Here is a 16,169-nt window from a genome sequence, read left to right as displayed (position 1 = left end):
CCCTGGGTTATCCTGGAGAGAGAGACAGATTCAAGCTCCTTGAATCTAAACAAAGGGATTCCCCCTTTCTCTCCCCCTCCCAGGCGTTCCCTCCCTGGGCTATCCTGGAGAGAGAGTCAGATTCAAGCTCCGTGAATCTAAAACAAAGGGATTCTACCCTTCTCCCCTCCCTTCTCCTTCCCTGTTAAGTAAAGACTCAATTCCCTTGAGCCTCAACAAGGGGAAAAAATCAAACAGGTCTTAAAAAGCAAAACTTTTAATAAAAAGAAAGAAAAAAGTAAAAGTTGTCTCTGTAATTTAGATAGTAAAAGTTACAGGGTCTTTCAGCATATAGACACTAGAGAGAAGCCCCCCCACCCCCCAGCAAAATGCAATTTAAAATACTTCCAGCAAACTACACATTTGCAAATACAGAAAACAATCAAAAGACTATAACCGCCTTTCCTACTTAATACTCACTGTTCTGAATATATAAGAGACTGTAGCAGGGAGATTGGCAAGAAACCTAGTTGCACTTCTAGTCCCTTTCAGGACCCAGAGAGAAAAAAGCAAAACCCAAAAAACACAAACAAAGGGTTCCCTCCACCCAGATTTGAAAGTGTCTTGTTTCCTGATTGGTCCTCTGGTCAGGTGTTTTTGGTTCCCTGTTTGTTAACCCTTTACAGGTAAAAGAGACATTAACCCTTAACTACCTGTTTATGACAGTGGCTGGAGAGCAGAAGTGGCTGGCTGGGCGCCCATATCCGAGGGAAGCACCGCTGCCAGCACCACAGAAGTAAGGGTGTGGCAGGACCTTACTGTTTTTAATATTTAGTGAAACTTTTAAATTGGTATATGTACTTGTGTGGCAGGAGTGAGGGGCATCGATACTACAGACACACAGAAGTGTGAGGCGTGATCAAGTAAGTTTGAGAACCACTGCAATATCTGATATCAGGATTCTGCAGGAACTGAGATAACATCTCAAGGAAGGCTGTTCTTTTCCAGTTTCAGAGTTTGATGTTGCCAGTGTAGAGCCTAGAACATGCATCTTATTAGGTTGAATAAATCCCTCTTCTCAATGTATGCTTTACAATACAAATATATACTTCTGAAATGTATTCAAGACCATCTGTTAATGGGTTCAGATCTTTTATTTATATAAGTATTTTAGTTCATATCTGTGAAGAAAGTCTCTGAAGTACACGTCCTTCAGTGTGGCTTTTTTCCTGTGCTTGAATGTAGGAGCTGATTATCAAGTTTATGAATTTTCTGAGACCATAATGCTCTAGGCAGTGTTAACATCTGGTTCCTGCTGGATACTATAAATAACTTTTGATTAGTACATCTCTTCACAATCACTTGCTCCCTCAGTGACATGTAAAGCTTTAAATAGTGCTGCAGTCCTTTAAATCCTAGCAAATCTTCAAAACTGTTAACTTATTTGAGTAATGCCTCAATTCAAAGTTACTGGATTGTCTTGAAGTATAATACACAGGACCCTCTCTAGAACACGGGGTTTTGGATCCATGCACGGTCCTGCATTAACGCAGGGACCGCGTTCCTATGGATTCCAGTAATTAAATTTGGGAGCCATGTGCAGTCCCGCGCTGTAAGCGAATTTGTGCTATATAGAAGTGTGTTCTAGTGAGGGTCCACTATATGTAGTTTTCCTGTTCGTAGTCATGTTTTGCTATTTTTCTTAAATTATTGGGGCGAGCCGAAGTAAGGGACATTTTGAAAGTGCTCAGAATGCGACAGTTCTCCAGTATTACTTCCATTAATAAAATGCAATTCAAATAATTCTATTTCATTGAATTTTTGCCTTCTGCTTGATTTTTATTGGTTTCCCCCATATGGTGTTTTTTTATCTCTTGTTTAATTACCAAAGCACCAAACTGCATTCACATTAAGACCTTTTCTTTCATTATTACTACCTTTTTTTTAATTGTTGTTGTTTTTTTTAACAAATGAATGAGATGGTGCAGTGATTTGGTAGCTTTGAAATGTGATCCCAGCATTCCCAAAAAACCTTATTGGGAACAGTTGTAATCAGTGCTGTTCCGTGGAAGGTATCACAGTTGGAAATACAGCTTAGCTCACTTTGTGTCCAAATGAACAGAATCCAAGAACATGACTTCTGGAATGTTAGACTCTTTACCAACATCCCCCAAGCCTTATAATTTCTAGTCTGAAAAGTGACTGTAAAAATTACTTACTCATTTAATCACTGATATTTAGTAAAAAATAACTCTGTACTATCAGTGCTCCAGAAGCTGCACAGCTTTGTGAGTGAACTGTATTTTTCTGCCCCACATGTTAACAGAAATTTTAATTTCAATTGCGAGGGGCTGTGCATTCCCATTGTCTAATTATGTCCTAGTTACATTGATTAACCCAATGGGGGTGGCAACAGAATTGCATGGAAAACTTATTTGGGCTCCAGAATTGTTATTACCCGTGGTGATGCACAAACTAGAAAGAACCCAACTTGACTTGCAGATGCTAGGTGGGCTTTGCAAGTCTGCTGCTTAGAAAATCCATATTTATAAAGTAAGGATTCTAAATACAGTTTGCTTGATACAATGAGGGTGTCAGACCTTTTATGGTGTTGTGTACCAGCAATGACTAGAAAATTACTGGGGGTGAAGATGCTCAAGAGTTTGAAGGATGGAACCCTAATCGTGGTACCCCCGGCCCAATGCTTTGACAAAATCTATTTCAGGGTAGTTTTTATTAAGTCAGCTACTGACACAGAAATCTAAATTTAGTATTCCGTGAGTCAAGTCATAGCTAACCTTTTAATGATGACATTCAGTAATGAGGCACAGATTTATTTTGTACGTGCTTTCTGTGTGAGGGAATGTAGGGTTGATCACTGAACGTGTCCCTCTCTCAGGAACAGTAGAGTTGTGTGTGTATGGGGGACCTGCCTGTGGGAGCAGGAGGAGAAAACAGGGTTCTTGTTATGGAGGTCAGGAGGATATGCCCTTATGGGAACAGGTCCATTTGACAGTGATGTGTAAAGAACCCTGTTTGTTTGCTCGTCCTGGTGAGGTAGGTGAACTTCGGTTGTACTCAGTTCATTCCATTAGCTTCCCGATTAACCAACAAAACATATACCAAAGCTTTGTCAGTTCACTATGTTTATTTATATATTATGTCCCTATCCTCTACCCCATTTTGACTTGTAGGTTGTAAGCCTTCGAGAACAGGAATTGTCTTACCTAAATCTGTACAGTGCCCAGCGCAATGGGGCTCCAGTCCTGATCGGCGTCTTGAAGCACTGCCATAATGTTTATTAATAGTCAGAAAAGCCACAACAATGCAACGAGGATTTATATCAGTCCTGATTAATCTATTTTTCTTACTGTTTCCAAGACCTTGAGAGTGCATGAGACATGCTGATGTGTAGAGGGATTGTTTGGTTACCAGTGTAATTCTGCTGAAGTAATTGGCTCTGCAACAGGAGTGTTTTGTCACACTAAGCTGCTGCATTGAAACTGTATTCACATGGGCGTAGAAATGGAGCAAGTTTGGAGAAACACTAGAAACTTTCCCATTAGTTTGATTGCTCCCATAAAGTTGTTTCATGATTCCCCAGTGACTTACATTTCAATTGCTTCAAATTTATGAAGCTTACTGTTGTGTCAAGGGCACCTGGGTTGGTGCTGATAACCATAAGGTACGATATATATATATATATATATATATATATATATATATATATATATATATATATATATATATATATATATATTTCTGTAAGAGGAGTGTTAAATCTTTAAAAGAAAACACATAAATTGTCTGATAGGAGGGTGAAGGGATCTGAGATTCCTGTAGCTTCTGGGTGCGTGAGTTGGCGCAGAACTGAATGCATTGGCATTGCTGCGACTTAAATCTCCTGTGCTCTAATGACATGCTTACGCACAATTCAATCTCAATGCATTTTCACTCTTTGGGTCTCTCTGCTGAGACTGTTAAACAAGAGGTTAGTGCTGATGTTGGTGGTTGCTGTGATGTAACCTAGTGCATTAACTGGAATGAGTAAGTATAAGTACATAATCCACCAAACAGGCTTCAGATGATAGTAAGTTTAGATCACTGACTTGGGATATATTTCAGCTGGAAACTCCTTCAGTTGAAATTTGAATTCTGTATCATCACATTCTGTAATTTTAATTTGTAAATGCAGAGGTTTTGGTGTAATATGCTCCTTTACTCCCCAACCCCATACACACACGCAGTCCATGCTGTTAGTATGAATTAATAATATCTAATACGTACTTCAGGTACATCACCTGCCCTCTTTACTCTGCTCACAAACTCCAGGTGGTGAATAACAAAGACTACATTTAGGCTTTGCGCAGCTTGGTTCCCACAAATCAAAACTCCAGATAAGTTTAGCCCCAGCATCTAATTAAGACTGCTATCTGATTAGATATAGGTTTAATTTTGGGATGAAAATTTATAACTTGTTAGCAAATCTTACAAGGTAAGCCAACATTTTGGAGTTTGCATTGGAAAACATGGAGATAGTCAACATTATGAAACTGAAAAATCTGATATACATGGTCTACTTCTGAAGTCAGTACTTAATGGCACATAAACAATAACTATGTCCAACAGTTACCACACAGCAGTATCTGAGATAATGAAGATACTTTGTAAGTACAGGAAAAAATTGTGATCTCTCATATACAGTACTAATGTTTAATTGTTGGCAAATGTTTTTCTGATAAAGCTTAAACCCTGGAGTGGTTACTAAGACAAGCTATTTAAGGTGAAATCACTGACCATGCAAAACCAAACGTGCTGAGCACAAGCTAGTTTTCTTGTAAGCATCTCAGGGTTGAACTGTGTGTCCTCCATGTAATCAGAACTGTCAAATTAACTGTTGGAGGTGCTTGTTCCTGGGCGAACACTTTTTAAAAATTTAATAACAGCTGCATAGAGTAGAAAAACTTGATTGCTTAGCTAGGCTGATATGTAACTGTCTACAGAGGGTGCTTGGTTTTCCACACACCACGGCCAGTGCTTTTAGCAAGGTACTCTGTGCAACAAAATATTATGTCCTGGGCCACTGCAGCTAGTCACCATCTTTAGATACAATGACTTGACCATTACGTTAATTTTCAGTCATGTCAAATAGCACAGTGAGCTGTAGTGTGTGCTTTCCATACATGCCGCCTTTCTCCTACCCTCACAGCTGTGAACTGTTGCTTAGGAAATTAAATCCATTCTGAAGTGAGCTACACCAGTGGTCTTCAGACTTCATGATTTTATATGTTTAACAGACTATCACTTTACTGTCTTTGGTTGCCTGTTGTAAGGGAGAGAGGTCTAAAAAAAGAACTAAAGCTTAGAAATCATAGTGCAGTTATACACAGTTTTGAGGAAAGTACATTTGACTAGTCTGTATAAAGTTCCTGGATATTCAGCGCTCAGCGCTCACAGGGGCAAGTGTAGGAGCACATACCTAAGAAAATGAATCTACAGAATAGGCATTCAGAGAACTTTGTTTTTAAGTATAAATAATTTACCATGTTTGGGATTTGGCTTTAAAATGGTCTCTGTACTGTTCTTTAAAGTATCAATAGTTCTTATTCATGATGTGTTCTTTCTTTAGTGTATTTCCCAACCGAGAAAAATACTTAAAATGAAAAGAAAGGATTGTTCAGGCAGCACTTCTCCCAAAGTGCTCATTGGCATGCTTCGCAAGTAGATAGCCCTCTCTTCCCAGCCCTGGGCACTGAGGATGGTTCCGTGTAGCTGCAGTGAGCTGGAAATTGAAATAATGAAGAAATCAGGCCAAGAGTATTATTGTTGTAGCCATATATAACATGTGAAATACACATTTAAACACCCACTATTTAACAGACTCTTTATCATGAAATAAATACGCAGATCAGTTTGCAAGGTAACAATAGGCAGCAGGATGTCTGAAATAGCTGCTGGTAATTTGAGATGATTTTTTCACTTTATCAAACCAAGAATGAATAGAGCACTAGAGTGGTGCTTGTTAGTGGTATCTCTTCTCAGTTTTTTGATTGCTGCAAGAGTTCTATTTTTAGATCTATTGATGTGCAGCAAGCAAGAGCTGCTCCACGCCTTCTGTCACAAGACTGTAGAGAACCTGAAGCTTAAGTGTGTATTGGTGATTATTCAGAGAGACATTCGTTACCTTGAGGAGATATAAAATGACTTGAAATAGTATAATTAAATGTGTTATGATGCTAACTCAATGGATTACACTAAAATTAACCTTATTTAAGAGTAAAAAAGTGCAGAAAATGCCATTGAGAAAAATTACATAATTTGTCTTTTTGCTTAGGATTTGTTGTCACTGAAGTCGCTATAAGCACATTTTAAACACAAACTGAAGTAACAATATGTTTTTCAGATTATTTCACCAATGACACATTTTTCTGTTCACAGAACCCAGCTGTCTCCAATTCCAGCTGGTCAGAACTAGATGTACTCATGCTGGCAGGAACTGTTGGCCATGCCATGAGCCTGGGAGCAAGCAGCTTTGTTGAAGAGGAGCACCAAACCTGGTATTTTCTTATCAATACTCTTTGCCTGGCACTGTGCCAGGAAATTTGTAGACACTACTTTCTAGTGAAAGAATGTGATCTTCAGCTTAGTACTGCTGTCAAACAAAATTTTGAAGATATTGAGGAAACTGCCCAGTGCAGGAATGTTGATATATCATCATGTGACTCAAAATTGGGCAAAGTCAGCTCTTCAGGTGAATTTCTAAAAGGCTCAGAAAAGTGGATGGGTTTAGCAAGTCCATGGATCATCCTTATTTGCTGTCGGTTACTTCGTTCCTTGAATCAGACGGGAGTTCAGTGGGGTCATCGACCCGACTTCGGACATTGGTTGACAAGGTAGGTATCTTAGTTGGATGATAGTTCCTACTTACTTAGAATGTCATGTCTGTCTTTGTGTGTTTAGCTAAGGAGATAATGATCTAATATTCTGTAAATAGAAAATACTGTAAATAGTTGAAGGAAGTGAGTATTAAGTGCTGTGGGGGGGTTTCACTATTTTTACAACTATTCTTGTTGGAGTAGTTGTCCTGTGTAATGTATTTACCACCACTAGGCATATATCCTTAGCACTAATCAAGATTTATAATCTAATCCTTGAAAACTTTAAAGCATGTGTTTTTTAATCAGCAGTTTAATGTTCTTCAATAACCAGGGCCAGCTCCAGGCACCAGCTAAGGAAGCAGGTGCTTGGGGCAGCCAATACCAAGGGACAGCACTCTGGCTGCTACTGGGGTGGCACGTCCGGGTCTTCGGCGGCAATTCGGTGGAGCGTCCCTCAGTCCCTCATTCCTGTGTTTTGTTTTTTGTTGTTTTTTTTCCCGCTTGGGGCGGCAGAAAACCTGGAGCTGGCCCTGTCAATAACTAAGTCATCAGTGGCTGGCATAGTATATAGAGACTCGTGTAATAGAATTAATGTATATTATTTAAAGCAGAACATTCAATGCGTAATTCCTAACTTGTAGGTACCAGTGACATAGGGAAGGATAGGAGAGAGGTCCTGGAGGCCAAATTTAGGCTGCTATGTAAGAGATTGAAGTCCAGGATCTCCATGGTAGCATTCTCTGAGATGCTCCCAGTTCCATGTGCAGGGCCAGGAAGACAGGCAGAACTGGAGTCTCAATGCATGGATGAGGCAATGATGAAGGGAGAAGGGGTTTAGATTTATTAGGAACTGGGGAAACTTTTGGGAAACGGGGAGCCTATACAGGAAGGATGGGCTCAACCTAAACCAAAATGAAAGCAGATTGCTGGCACTTAACATTAAAAAGGTCATTGAGCATTTTTTTAACTAAAGGTTGGGGGAAAGCCGACAGGTGCAGAGGAGCACATGGTTTGGACATCCCTTAGGGGAGGATCTATTAATAGAGAATCCCTATGTCCTAGTGAGGACGAGAGGATGGAAAATGGTAAAATAATAGGAAATAAGCAGTGAGAGGCAAAAAGGCATCCTTTAAAAAGTAGAAATTAAATCCTAGTGAGGAAAACAGAAAGGAGCATAAACACTGGCAAATGAAGCGTAAAAATACAATTAGAAAGGCCAAAAAAGAATTTGAGGAACAGTTAGCCAAAGACTCAAAAAATAATAGCAAATGTTTTTTTAAGTACATCAGAAGCAGGAAGCCTGCTAAACAACCAGTGGGGCAACTGGACGATCGAGATGCTAAAGGAGCACTCAAGAACAATAAGATCATTGCAGAGAAACTAAATGAATTCTTTGCATAGGTCTTCACGGCTGAGGATGTGAGGGAGATTCCCAAACCTGAGCCATTCTTTTTAGGTGACAGATCTGAGGAACTGTCCCAGATTGAGGTATCATTATAGGAGGTTTTGGAACAAATTGATAAATTAAACAGCAATAAGTCACCAGGACAAGATGGTATTCACCCTAGAGTTCTGAAGGACCTCAAATATGAAATTGCAGAACTACTACCTGTAGTCTGTAACCTATCATTTACATCAGCTTCTGTACCAGATGACTGGAGGATAGCTAATGTGACACCAATTTTTAAAAAGGGCTCCAGAGGTGATCTCGGCAATAACAGTCCTGTAAGCCTGACTTCAGTACCTAGCAAACTTGTTGAAACTATAATAAAGAACAATATTGTCAGATATGTAGATGAACATAATTTGTTTAGGAAGAGTCAACATGGTTTTAGTAAAGGGAAATCATGCCTTACCAAATGTACTAGAATTCTTTGAGGGGGTCAACAAGCATGTGGACCAAGGGAATCCAGTGGTTATAGTGTACTTAGATTTTCAGAAAGCCTTTGATAGGGTCCCTCACCAAAAGTTCTTACGCAAAGTAATCTGCCATGGGATAAGAGGGAAGATGATCTCATGGATTTGTAACTGATTAAAAAATAGGAAAAACAGGGTATGTATAAATGGTCAGTTCTTAGAATGGAGAGAGGTAAGTAGTGGTGTCCTTCAGGGGTCTGTTCTGGGACCAGTCCTATTCAACATATTCATAAAAGATCTGGAAAAAAGGGGTAAACAGTGAGGTGGCAAAATTTGCAGATGATACAAAATTGATAAGGATAGTTAAGACCCAGGCAGACTGTGAAGAGCTACAAAGGATCTCTCAAAACTGGGTGACTGGGCAACAAAATGGCAGATGAAATTTAATGTTGATAAATGCAAAGTAATGCACGTTGGAAAGCATAATCCCAATTATACATATAAAATGATGGGGTCTAAATTGGCTGGTACCGCTCAAGAAAGAGATCTTGGAGTCATTTTGGATAGTTCTCTGAAAACATCCATTCATTGTGCAGCAGCAATCAAAAAAGTGAACAGAATGCTGGGAATAATTAAGAAAGGGATAGATAATAGGACATAAAATATCATGTTACCTCTATATAAATCCATGGTACGCCCACATCTGAATAGTGTGTGCAGAAGTGGTTGCCCCATCTCAAAAAAGATACATTGGAATTGGAAAAGGTTCAGAAAAGGGCAACAAAAATGATTAGGGATATGGAAGAGCTTCTGTATGAGGAGACATTAATAAGACTGGGACTTTTCAGCTCGGAAAAAAGATGGCTATGGGGAGATATGATTGAGGTCTGTAAAATCATAACTGGTGTAGAGAAAGTAGATAAGGAAGGGTTGTTTACTACTCATAACACGAGAACTAGGCGTCACCAAATAAAATTGACAGCAGGTTTAAAACAAATAAAAGGACTTATTTCTCACAAAACGCACAGTCAACCTGTGGAACTCCTTGCCAGAGGATGTTATGAAGGCCAAGCCCCTAACAGGGTTCAAAAAAGAACTAGATAAATTCATGGAGAATAGGTCCGACAATGGCTATTAGCCAGGATGGCAGGAATGGTGTCCCTAGCCTCTGGAATGAGCAACAGGGGATGGATCACTTGGCGATTGCCTGTTCTGTTCATTCTCTCTGGGGCACCTGGCACTGAACATTGTTGGAAGACAGGATACTGAGCTAGATGGACCTTTGGTCAGAGCCAGTAGGGCCATTTTTATGTTCTTATAATGGACAATAATGGTGCTTGGAGTGCTTTCTGATTGGTCACATAGGCTATGGGTGTAGGGGGGAGGGGGGAAAATGTTTCTTAAACCTAACACTATAGGGCATTACATTTAGAAATTTGAGGTCATTTATTGGCAAATGACTTCAGAAATATTGTGGAGCAGGGTTTTCAGATGTTTTCACTGCATTATTTTAGGTTAATGCAAATTGCAGCAACAGCTTATAGTGAGAAGTAATATTAGGAAAGTATTTGTTTTGGGTGTCTTACTGCAGTTTAGCAGCTGGACAGGGAAGCAGCACTATGTAACCAACCAGTGCTTTCCAGACCATCATTTAGAAGCCTCTGCTGTGCAATGTGAAGAAATGTCCTCGCAACACATCTTTGGCAACACATGAATTAAAGTGTCATGTATTATTCATCTGAGCATATGACTTGCTGAGACCAGTTTCCTACTGGAAAACCACACTGAGGGAATGTGCATTTGCTGTGACAAAAACTGGGACTTTCTGACTAGCAAATAGATGTGGACTTCTTTAGTCAAACTTCTCCATCCTGAGACTAGCAGAAAGATTAAAGAATGAATGTTAAATTTGTCATGTAGTCTGAAGTGACACACAGAGCGCTTCTCTAGGGGGATCAGGTTTGAGAGGCTGCTTGTAAGAGTTACAATAGACATTGGGTTAGTTACGGTCTAATGAAGTCTGTTAACTTCTGAAGTATCTTTCTTGTGTACATACAAAGGATTAATTTGCCCCTGATTCTGTGGGGTGGGAGAGGTACAAGGAGACTACTATCCCACCGCCCCCTTTTCACGACTATGGAGTCGAGGCACAATGGCAGCCCTTGTACTCCTTGGCACACCTTCCTGGGGGTTCTGCAGATACCCTCTCCCACAGGTGGGAATATAGAGACCATCTTGGCAAATCAGTTACCAATAATGGATGCCCTTCAAAATGTGAATACACAGAACCAAAACATCTGCCCACTTTTTCTTCTCCTCAATGTTCTACTCTTTTAATGACTCAAGAATTTATGGAAGGAACTGAGCCAGATCGGATGTAATCTCTCAATTCAATAGAAGCACTACACTAAATTCTTATTGTAGCCAAGCGAGGCACAGACACCTGCAGCAGCACTCTGCCTCAGCATTGCAAACCTAATCCTGGCCTAATGTGGAGTAGGGTGCCCTGTACACCCCCTCTCTCCCACTATGGTGGGCTCCTGTGCCATGGGGCTCCCTCTTCCAGGTGTTATGATCTGGCACACAGGCTTGCAGCACCACCAGGGTTGTGGCTTTAGTAGGGGTTCATGATTTCTGTGGGTGCAATTGAATCTGTGAAGGCCTGCTAAAACTGCCATTGGAACTGCGGCATGTAGTGATTGTACAGCGTCTTACAGTTCTGTGAGTGGGAATGTCTGTGATCCCAACAGGCAGTGCTTTTCTAGAAGGTTCCTGAACCTTATTGGTATGTGATCTACATCCCATAAGTGTGAACGTGAAACCAGCATTCTTAGAGAACGACATTCACTAGCAAGTAACCGTTCTTTCTGTCTCTTCTATGCCCTCTAAAAGCCTCTTAGCTACTCTGAGGCAGAGGAAAGAGGCCTCTGGTACCCTCCCTCTCCATCACTGAATTCTGAAGAGCTGAGTAAAAATTATACCAATCATACTAATCGTGCTGTTTCTGTTTGGAGGAAACCATGAGCAGTAATAGAGACGGTGAAACAGTTGATCTGCAGGCTAAAGATGGCAATACTTCATCAGTTTACATTTAGTCAGTTTTGAGTTTCTTTGCAACTGGTAAGTGCTATTAGCACCACCTGTTAAGGTTGCCTGACATTTAAGGGTCCTATTTTAAGACCCTGTATTTAGTTGCTTGTAACTTTTCCTAAACTGCAACATTTTGGGATGAATTTTCCATGACAAGTGTCTGCCTCATGCTGAATATTTTTTTCAAAATTTCAGAGAAAACGGTTCAGCAGTTTCTGAGAATGAGGCTAGGGAAAAATACATTTTGGTAATTTAAAAAAAAAATATGGTGACCTTTTGTTAGAGAAGTTCTAATGCCCCCATGTTTTGGAGCAGGGACTTGAAATTTGACGGGGGGAGGGGGGCCTTTTGTCATCTCCATGAAACCTGCCCACATTTGGCCAGCTGATGATAAGCTTTTGAAAAGTTGCAGTTTGCGCATGCCCAGTAGTGGTTTGATAGACCTTAACACCTGAAGTCTCAAAAGATTCCATCCTCGCCGAGCATACTCCAGCCTCTCCACTCCTAGTTTTGACCAGACTGTATATGCAGACTGAGACAGGAAGCCATGAAGGCGGGAGAGATGGGGGCTTGGAGTCAGTTGGCTGGGCAGGTCTCTGAGACTGGATGAGGAGCTGGGGGGAGACAGGTGAGGAACTGTGAAGGGGGAACTGGGACTGCTAGGCAAGTTGACTGGCATTGAGTAAGGAGAGGAGGTGATTAGGTGGTTCTAGTGGTTTATAAAATTGTTTGTTAGACAGATTTATATAATACACTTCTAGTTGAGCCAGTGGTAATAGAAATTTATATATCTAGTCTTAGCAAAATAAGTATAAATGAAAACACTAGTGAAACCAGTCCTACTATTTCAGTGTCAGATATAGTGTCTCTGTGTACACTTCTCTTCTCATTTGAAAAAGTGAAGATCTATTTTTGCTTGAGAAAAGCCTATCAGCACTAGTAAATATCTGTTTTGGTGTCTTTCCTCAGGTCTGAGATGTGCATTCTCCTTACATGGAGACTAATCAATTTCTAGCTGGTGAGAATTTGCTCCTCTCTGTACAGAATGACGCTCAAAAAGGCCTTCCACCTGCCACACTATGATCTCATTCCACTTTTACAATGCTCAGATCGACCTAGACCTGTCACTGGAAACCTTTGTGCTTTCAGGCTGTGCTTCTCCCATATCACGAAGTAGGACTCTAGTATGTGAGCATCCATTAATCCTCCAGTCCCAGTTATAACAGGTCATCTCATGCAACTTGTTCTCTTCAGAATGCCATCGCTACCTGAAGTCAGGGCAGATGCTTCATCCCGTAAGAAGAGTTTGGCTGTAACCTTTGAAACCGCTCCCTGAGCTTTAATGTGCAGGAAGAATCTTTCTCAGGAGACTTGTAACTCTAACCATGATCCTGAACGGTTGACAGTTCAGCACACTCAGAAGAGCCAGAGGTCCTGACAGCAAAAAAAAAAAAAAAAGTCTTTTGAATTATACAAGTGAAAAGCTCCCTTTCTCTTCATCTGCCCTCTAACATGCTAGATATAATTAATTTCAGGTGTGGGTACAAGGAGAAAACATAAGACATGAGTATTTTGATGAGATGTGTATTTTAATTTGTATATGCATTCTGTCTCAGTTATAAAAATCTATCCTTTCTGCGATGTGGCTGATAAAATAAAATAAAAAAATTTGGCACTTAGACCTGTTTGAGGTAGAAGAGGCAGCTCTCAAACTACCATCTACTTGACCTGTCTAGTTATTCAGAAAGACCTAAATAAAAAAGTCATCACAGCAGTGTTGGAGCTAAGCTGAGTATGGAGTATGTCCTAATGCCAGCAGGCTCCTATATTTCAGGTGCTGCCTGTGCAATACTGCATCAGACTGTGCCCAAGCTAGCAGCAGTGGCAATTGTAGGGATATCTGCAATGTAACATTTTTGGACTGAAGAGTTAGGTCTGACTGCATCTGCATCCTATCTTGGACCTGAATCTCTTCAAGTAAATGTTGAAGAGTGTTTAGTCCATCAGGAATGTCTTTTTTACTCTGGAAATGTCCTTCTGCAGAACCGAAGAATGTTCATCTGCATCATCCTGTTTGGCTGACACAGTGGCATTTTCTGCAGTTGGTCTTGAGGCATTATAGCTTTGGCATTGTCTCAGGTTATTTCCATCGAGAACTTGATGATACTGGTGACCATTTTCCTACTAATATTTTGATCAGGGTTAAGTTGAAATGTTTTCATTTGCAGTACAGGCTGAGAGGTAGACTGTAATAAACCGAACAGCATAAAGTTTTTTTCTCTTTCCTGAAAGTGCACCATTCTGTAAGGGTTGCCTTTTCCCCCTTTTTTAGCACCTGCTGCTTGTTTGTTTTTGCCAAGTGAACTTTTAATGATTCATTTGATAGTCATAAAAATTCAGAATTTTACTTGGAGCCATTATATCCCAGTAGTTTTAGACGTAGCCCATCCAGTTTTCCCTTCCTTGTGGTTTGGCTGCAGGATAAATCAGTAAAGTTTTCTCCTTTATTGACTTTTTAAAGATCAGGGGCCAACCTCAGGCTAACTTTTGCCTACAATGCTAAGGAGATGTTGAGGAGCAAGATTCTCTACCTTTGCTTGTGGAAGGCAAATTGAGTTTTATGTGCTCCTTGCCCAGTTAGAAATTCTAGAAGCAGAACTCAAAAAATAAATTTACCTACAACACTTTGAAATCAGCTGTTAGGGATGAGATCAATACCCAAATCAATAAAGCATTCTGTTCAGTTTTTGGTACGTATGTACTACTCTTGGTTCTATACAAAGGATGAATAGATTGTCTTAATGTAACAGAGAGTGTATTTTGTCCTTTTCCCCTTTCTTGCAAGAATTCAGTGGAAACCTTTTGGAACTCCAAAGCTATGTTGACAGCATTACAAAAACATAAGGCATATGCAATTGTCATAAACAGATAGCTAAGGGTTAATGTTCTTTTACCTGTAAAGGGGTAACACCAGTAATCTGAAACACCTGACCAGAGGACCAATCAGGAAACAAGACTTTTTTAAAATCTGGGTGGAGGGAAGTTTTTGTGTGTGAGTTCTTTGTTCTTTGTCTTGTGCCTGACCCTCTCGGCTATGGGAGTGATTTTTCTATCTCCTGGCTTCCTAATCTTCTGTTTCCAAGTTGTAAGTACAAAGATAGTAAGACAATAAAGTTTATATTGTTTTCTTTTGTATTTACATGTGTATAGTTGCTGGAATGTTTAAATTGTATTCTTTTTTGGATAAGGCTGTTTATTCATTTTTTTTCTTTTAAGCAAATGACCCTGTATTTGTCACCTTAATACAGAGAGACCATTTTTATGTCCTTTTCTTTCTTTTTTATATAAAGCTTTCTTTTTTAGACCTGTTGGAGTTTTTCTTTAGTGGGAATTCCAGGGAATTAAGTCTGCAACTCACCAGGGAATTGGTGGGAGGAAGAAGTCAGGGGGAAAATCTCTTGTGTTAGATTTACTAAGCCTGACTTTGCATACCCTCTGGGTGAAGAGGGAAGTACTTGTGTTTCCAGGACTGGAAACGGGGAGGGTGGAGTCCCTCTGTTTAGATTCACAGAGCTTGCTTCTGTGTATCTCTCCAGGAACCCAGGGAGGGAACACCTGGAAGGGAGAAGGGGGGGGAAATGGTTTATTCCCCTTTGTTGTAAGACTCAAGGAATTTGGGTCTTTGGGGTCCCCAGGGAAGCTTTTTGGGGGGACCAGAGTGCCCCAAAACACTCTAATTTTTTGGGTGGTGGCAGCTTTACCAGGTCCAAGCTGGTAACTAAGCTTGGAGATTTTCATGCTAACACCCATATTTTGGACACTAAGGTCCAAATCTGGGAAATATGTTATGACAGCAATGTCATATAAAAGGTGATAAAAACATAGTTAAAAATTCTCAATCAACACATTAAAATTGTTGTGTGTGCTGAATAGTTGTAGTATACCATCTGCCCTCTCCCTTTTTCTGATTTTCTTGGTTTTTATGTCACAAGCTTCTCTCTAGTGTATTTTTCACCTTTCTTATTTGTCAGCCAAAGAAGGCCTTAAGAGACCCATGCAAGGCTTTCTTTTCTATCAGGGAAATAAATGCATGGCCTATAGAACACTATCACAACAGCCCAAGGAGCAAGGAGGGCATTTCACTGTAAATATATTGCTGGACTAGCCCTTAGGAAAACAAATTACACATAATTACAAGCTGCAAAGCTTGCTATATGTACCCTAGAGGGTGTCTTTCAAAAATGTATTATTCTTTAACAACAAAAAATCAATTTACTCTGGGAGTGTAGAATACGTTGTACTAATATGTACAGCACATTAGTAAAATGAAAGTAAACAAGTGGAAATGGCTTTGCTTGCCTAAAA

At 40.1% G+C, this 16,169-nt stretch overlaps 1 protein-coding gene across 8 annotated transcripts in view; it reads left to right on the top strand.

Moving 5' to 3' along the window:
* The window catches only part of PIGG (phosphatidylinositol glycan anchor biosynthesis class G), a 133,640-nt gene that overhangs the window by 58,729 nt on the left and 58,742 nt on the right, over positions 1-16,169 (top strand). For all 8 annotated transcript variants that reach the window (XM_030566185.1, XM_030566183.1, XM_030566184.1 and 5 more), the window contains one exon: positions 6,418-6,872. In XM_030566185.1, coding sequence (XP_030422045.1) covers positions 6,418-6,872 — 455 coding nt within the window. The remainder of the gene's footprint in view (positions 1-6,417; positions 6,873-16,169) is intronic.

Source organism: Gopherus evgoodei, chromosome 6 (assembly GCF_007399415.2).
Source record: "Gopherus evgoodei ecotype Sinaloan lineage chromosome 6, rGopEvg1_v1.p, whole genome shotgun sequence".
NCBI classification, from domain to species: Eukaryota; Metazoa; Chordata; order Testudines; family Testudinidae; genus Gopherus; species Gopherus evgoodei.
The sequence above is the reverse complement of the archived record's forward strand: the minus strand, read 5'-3'. Positions and strand labels throughout refer to the sequence as shown.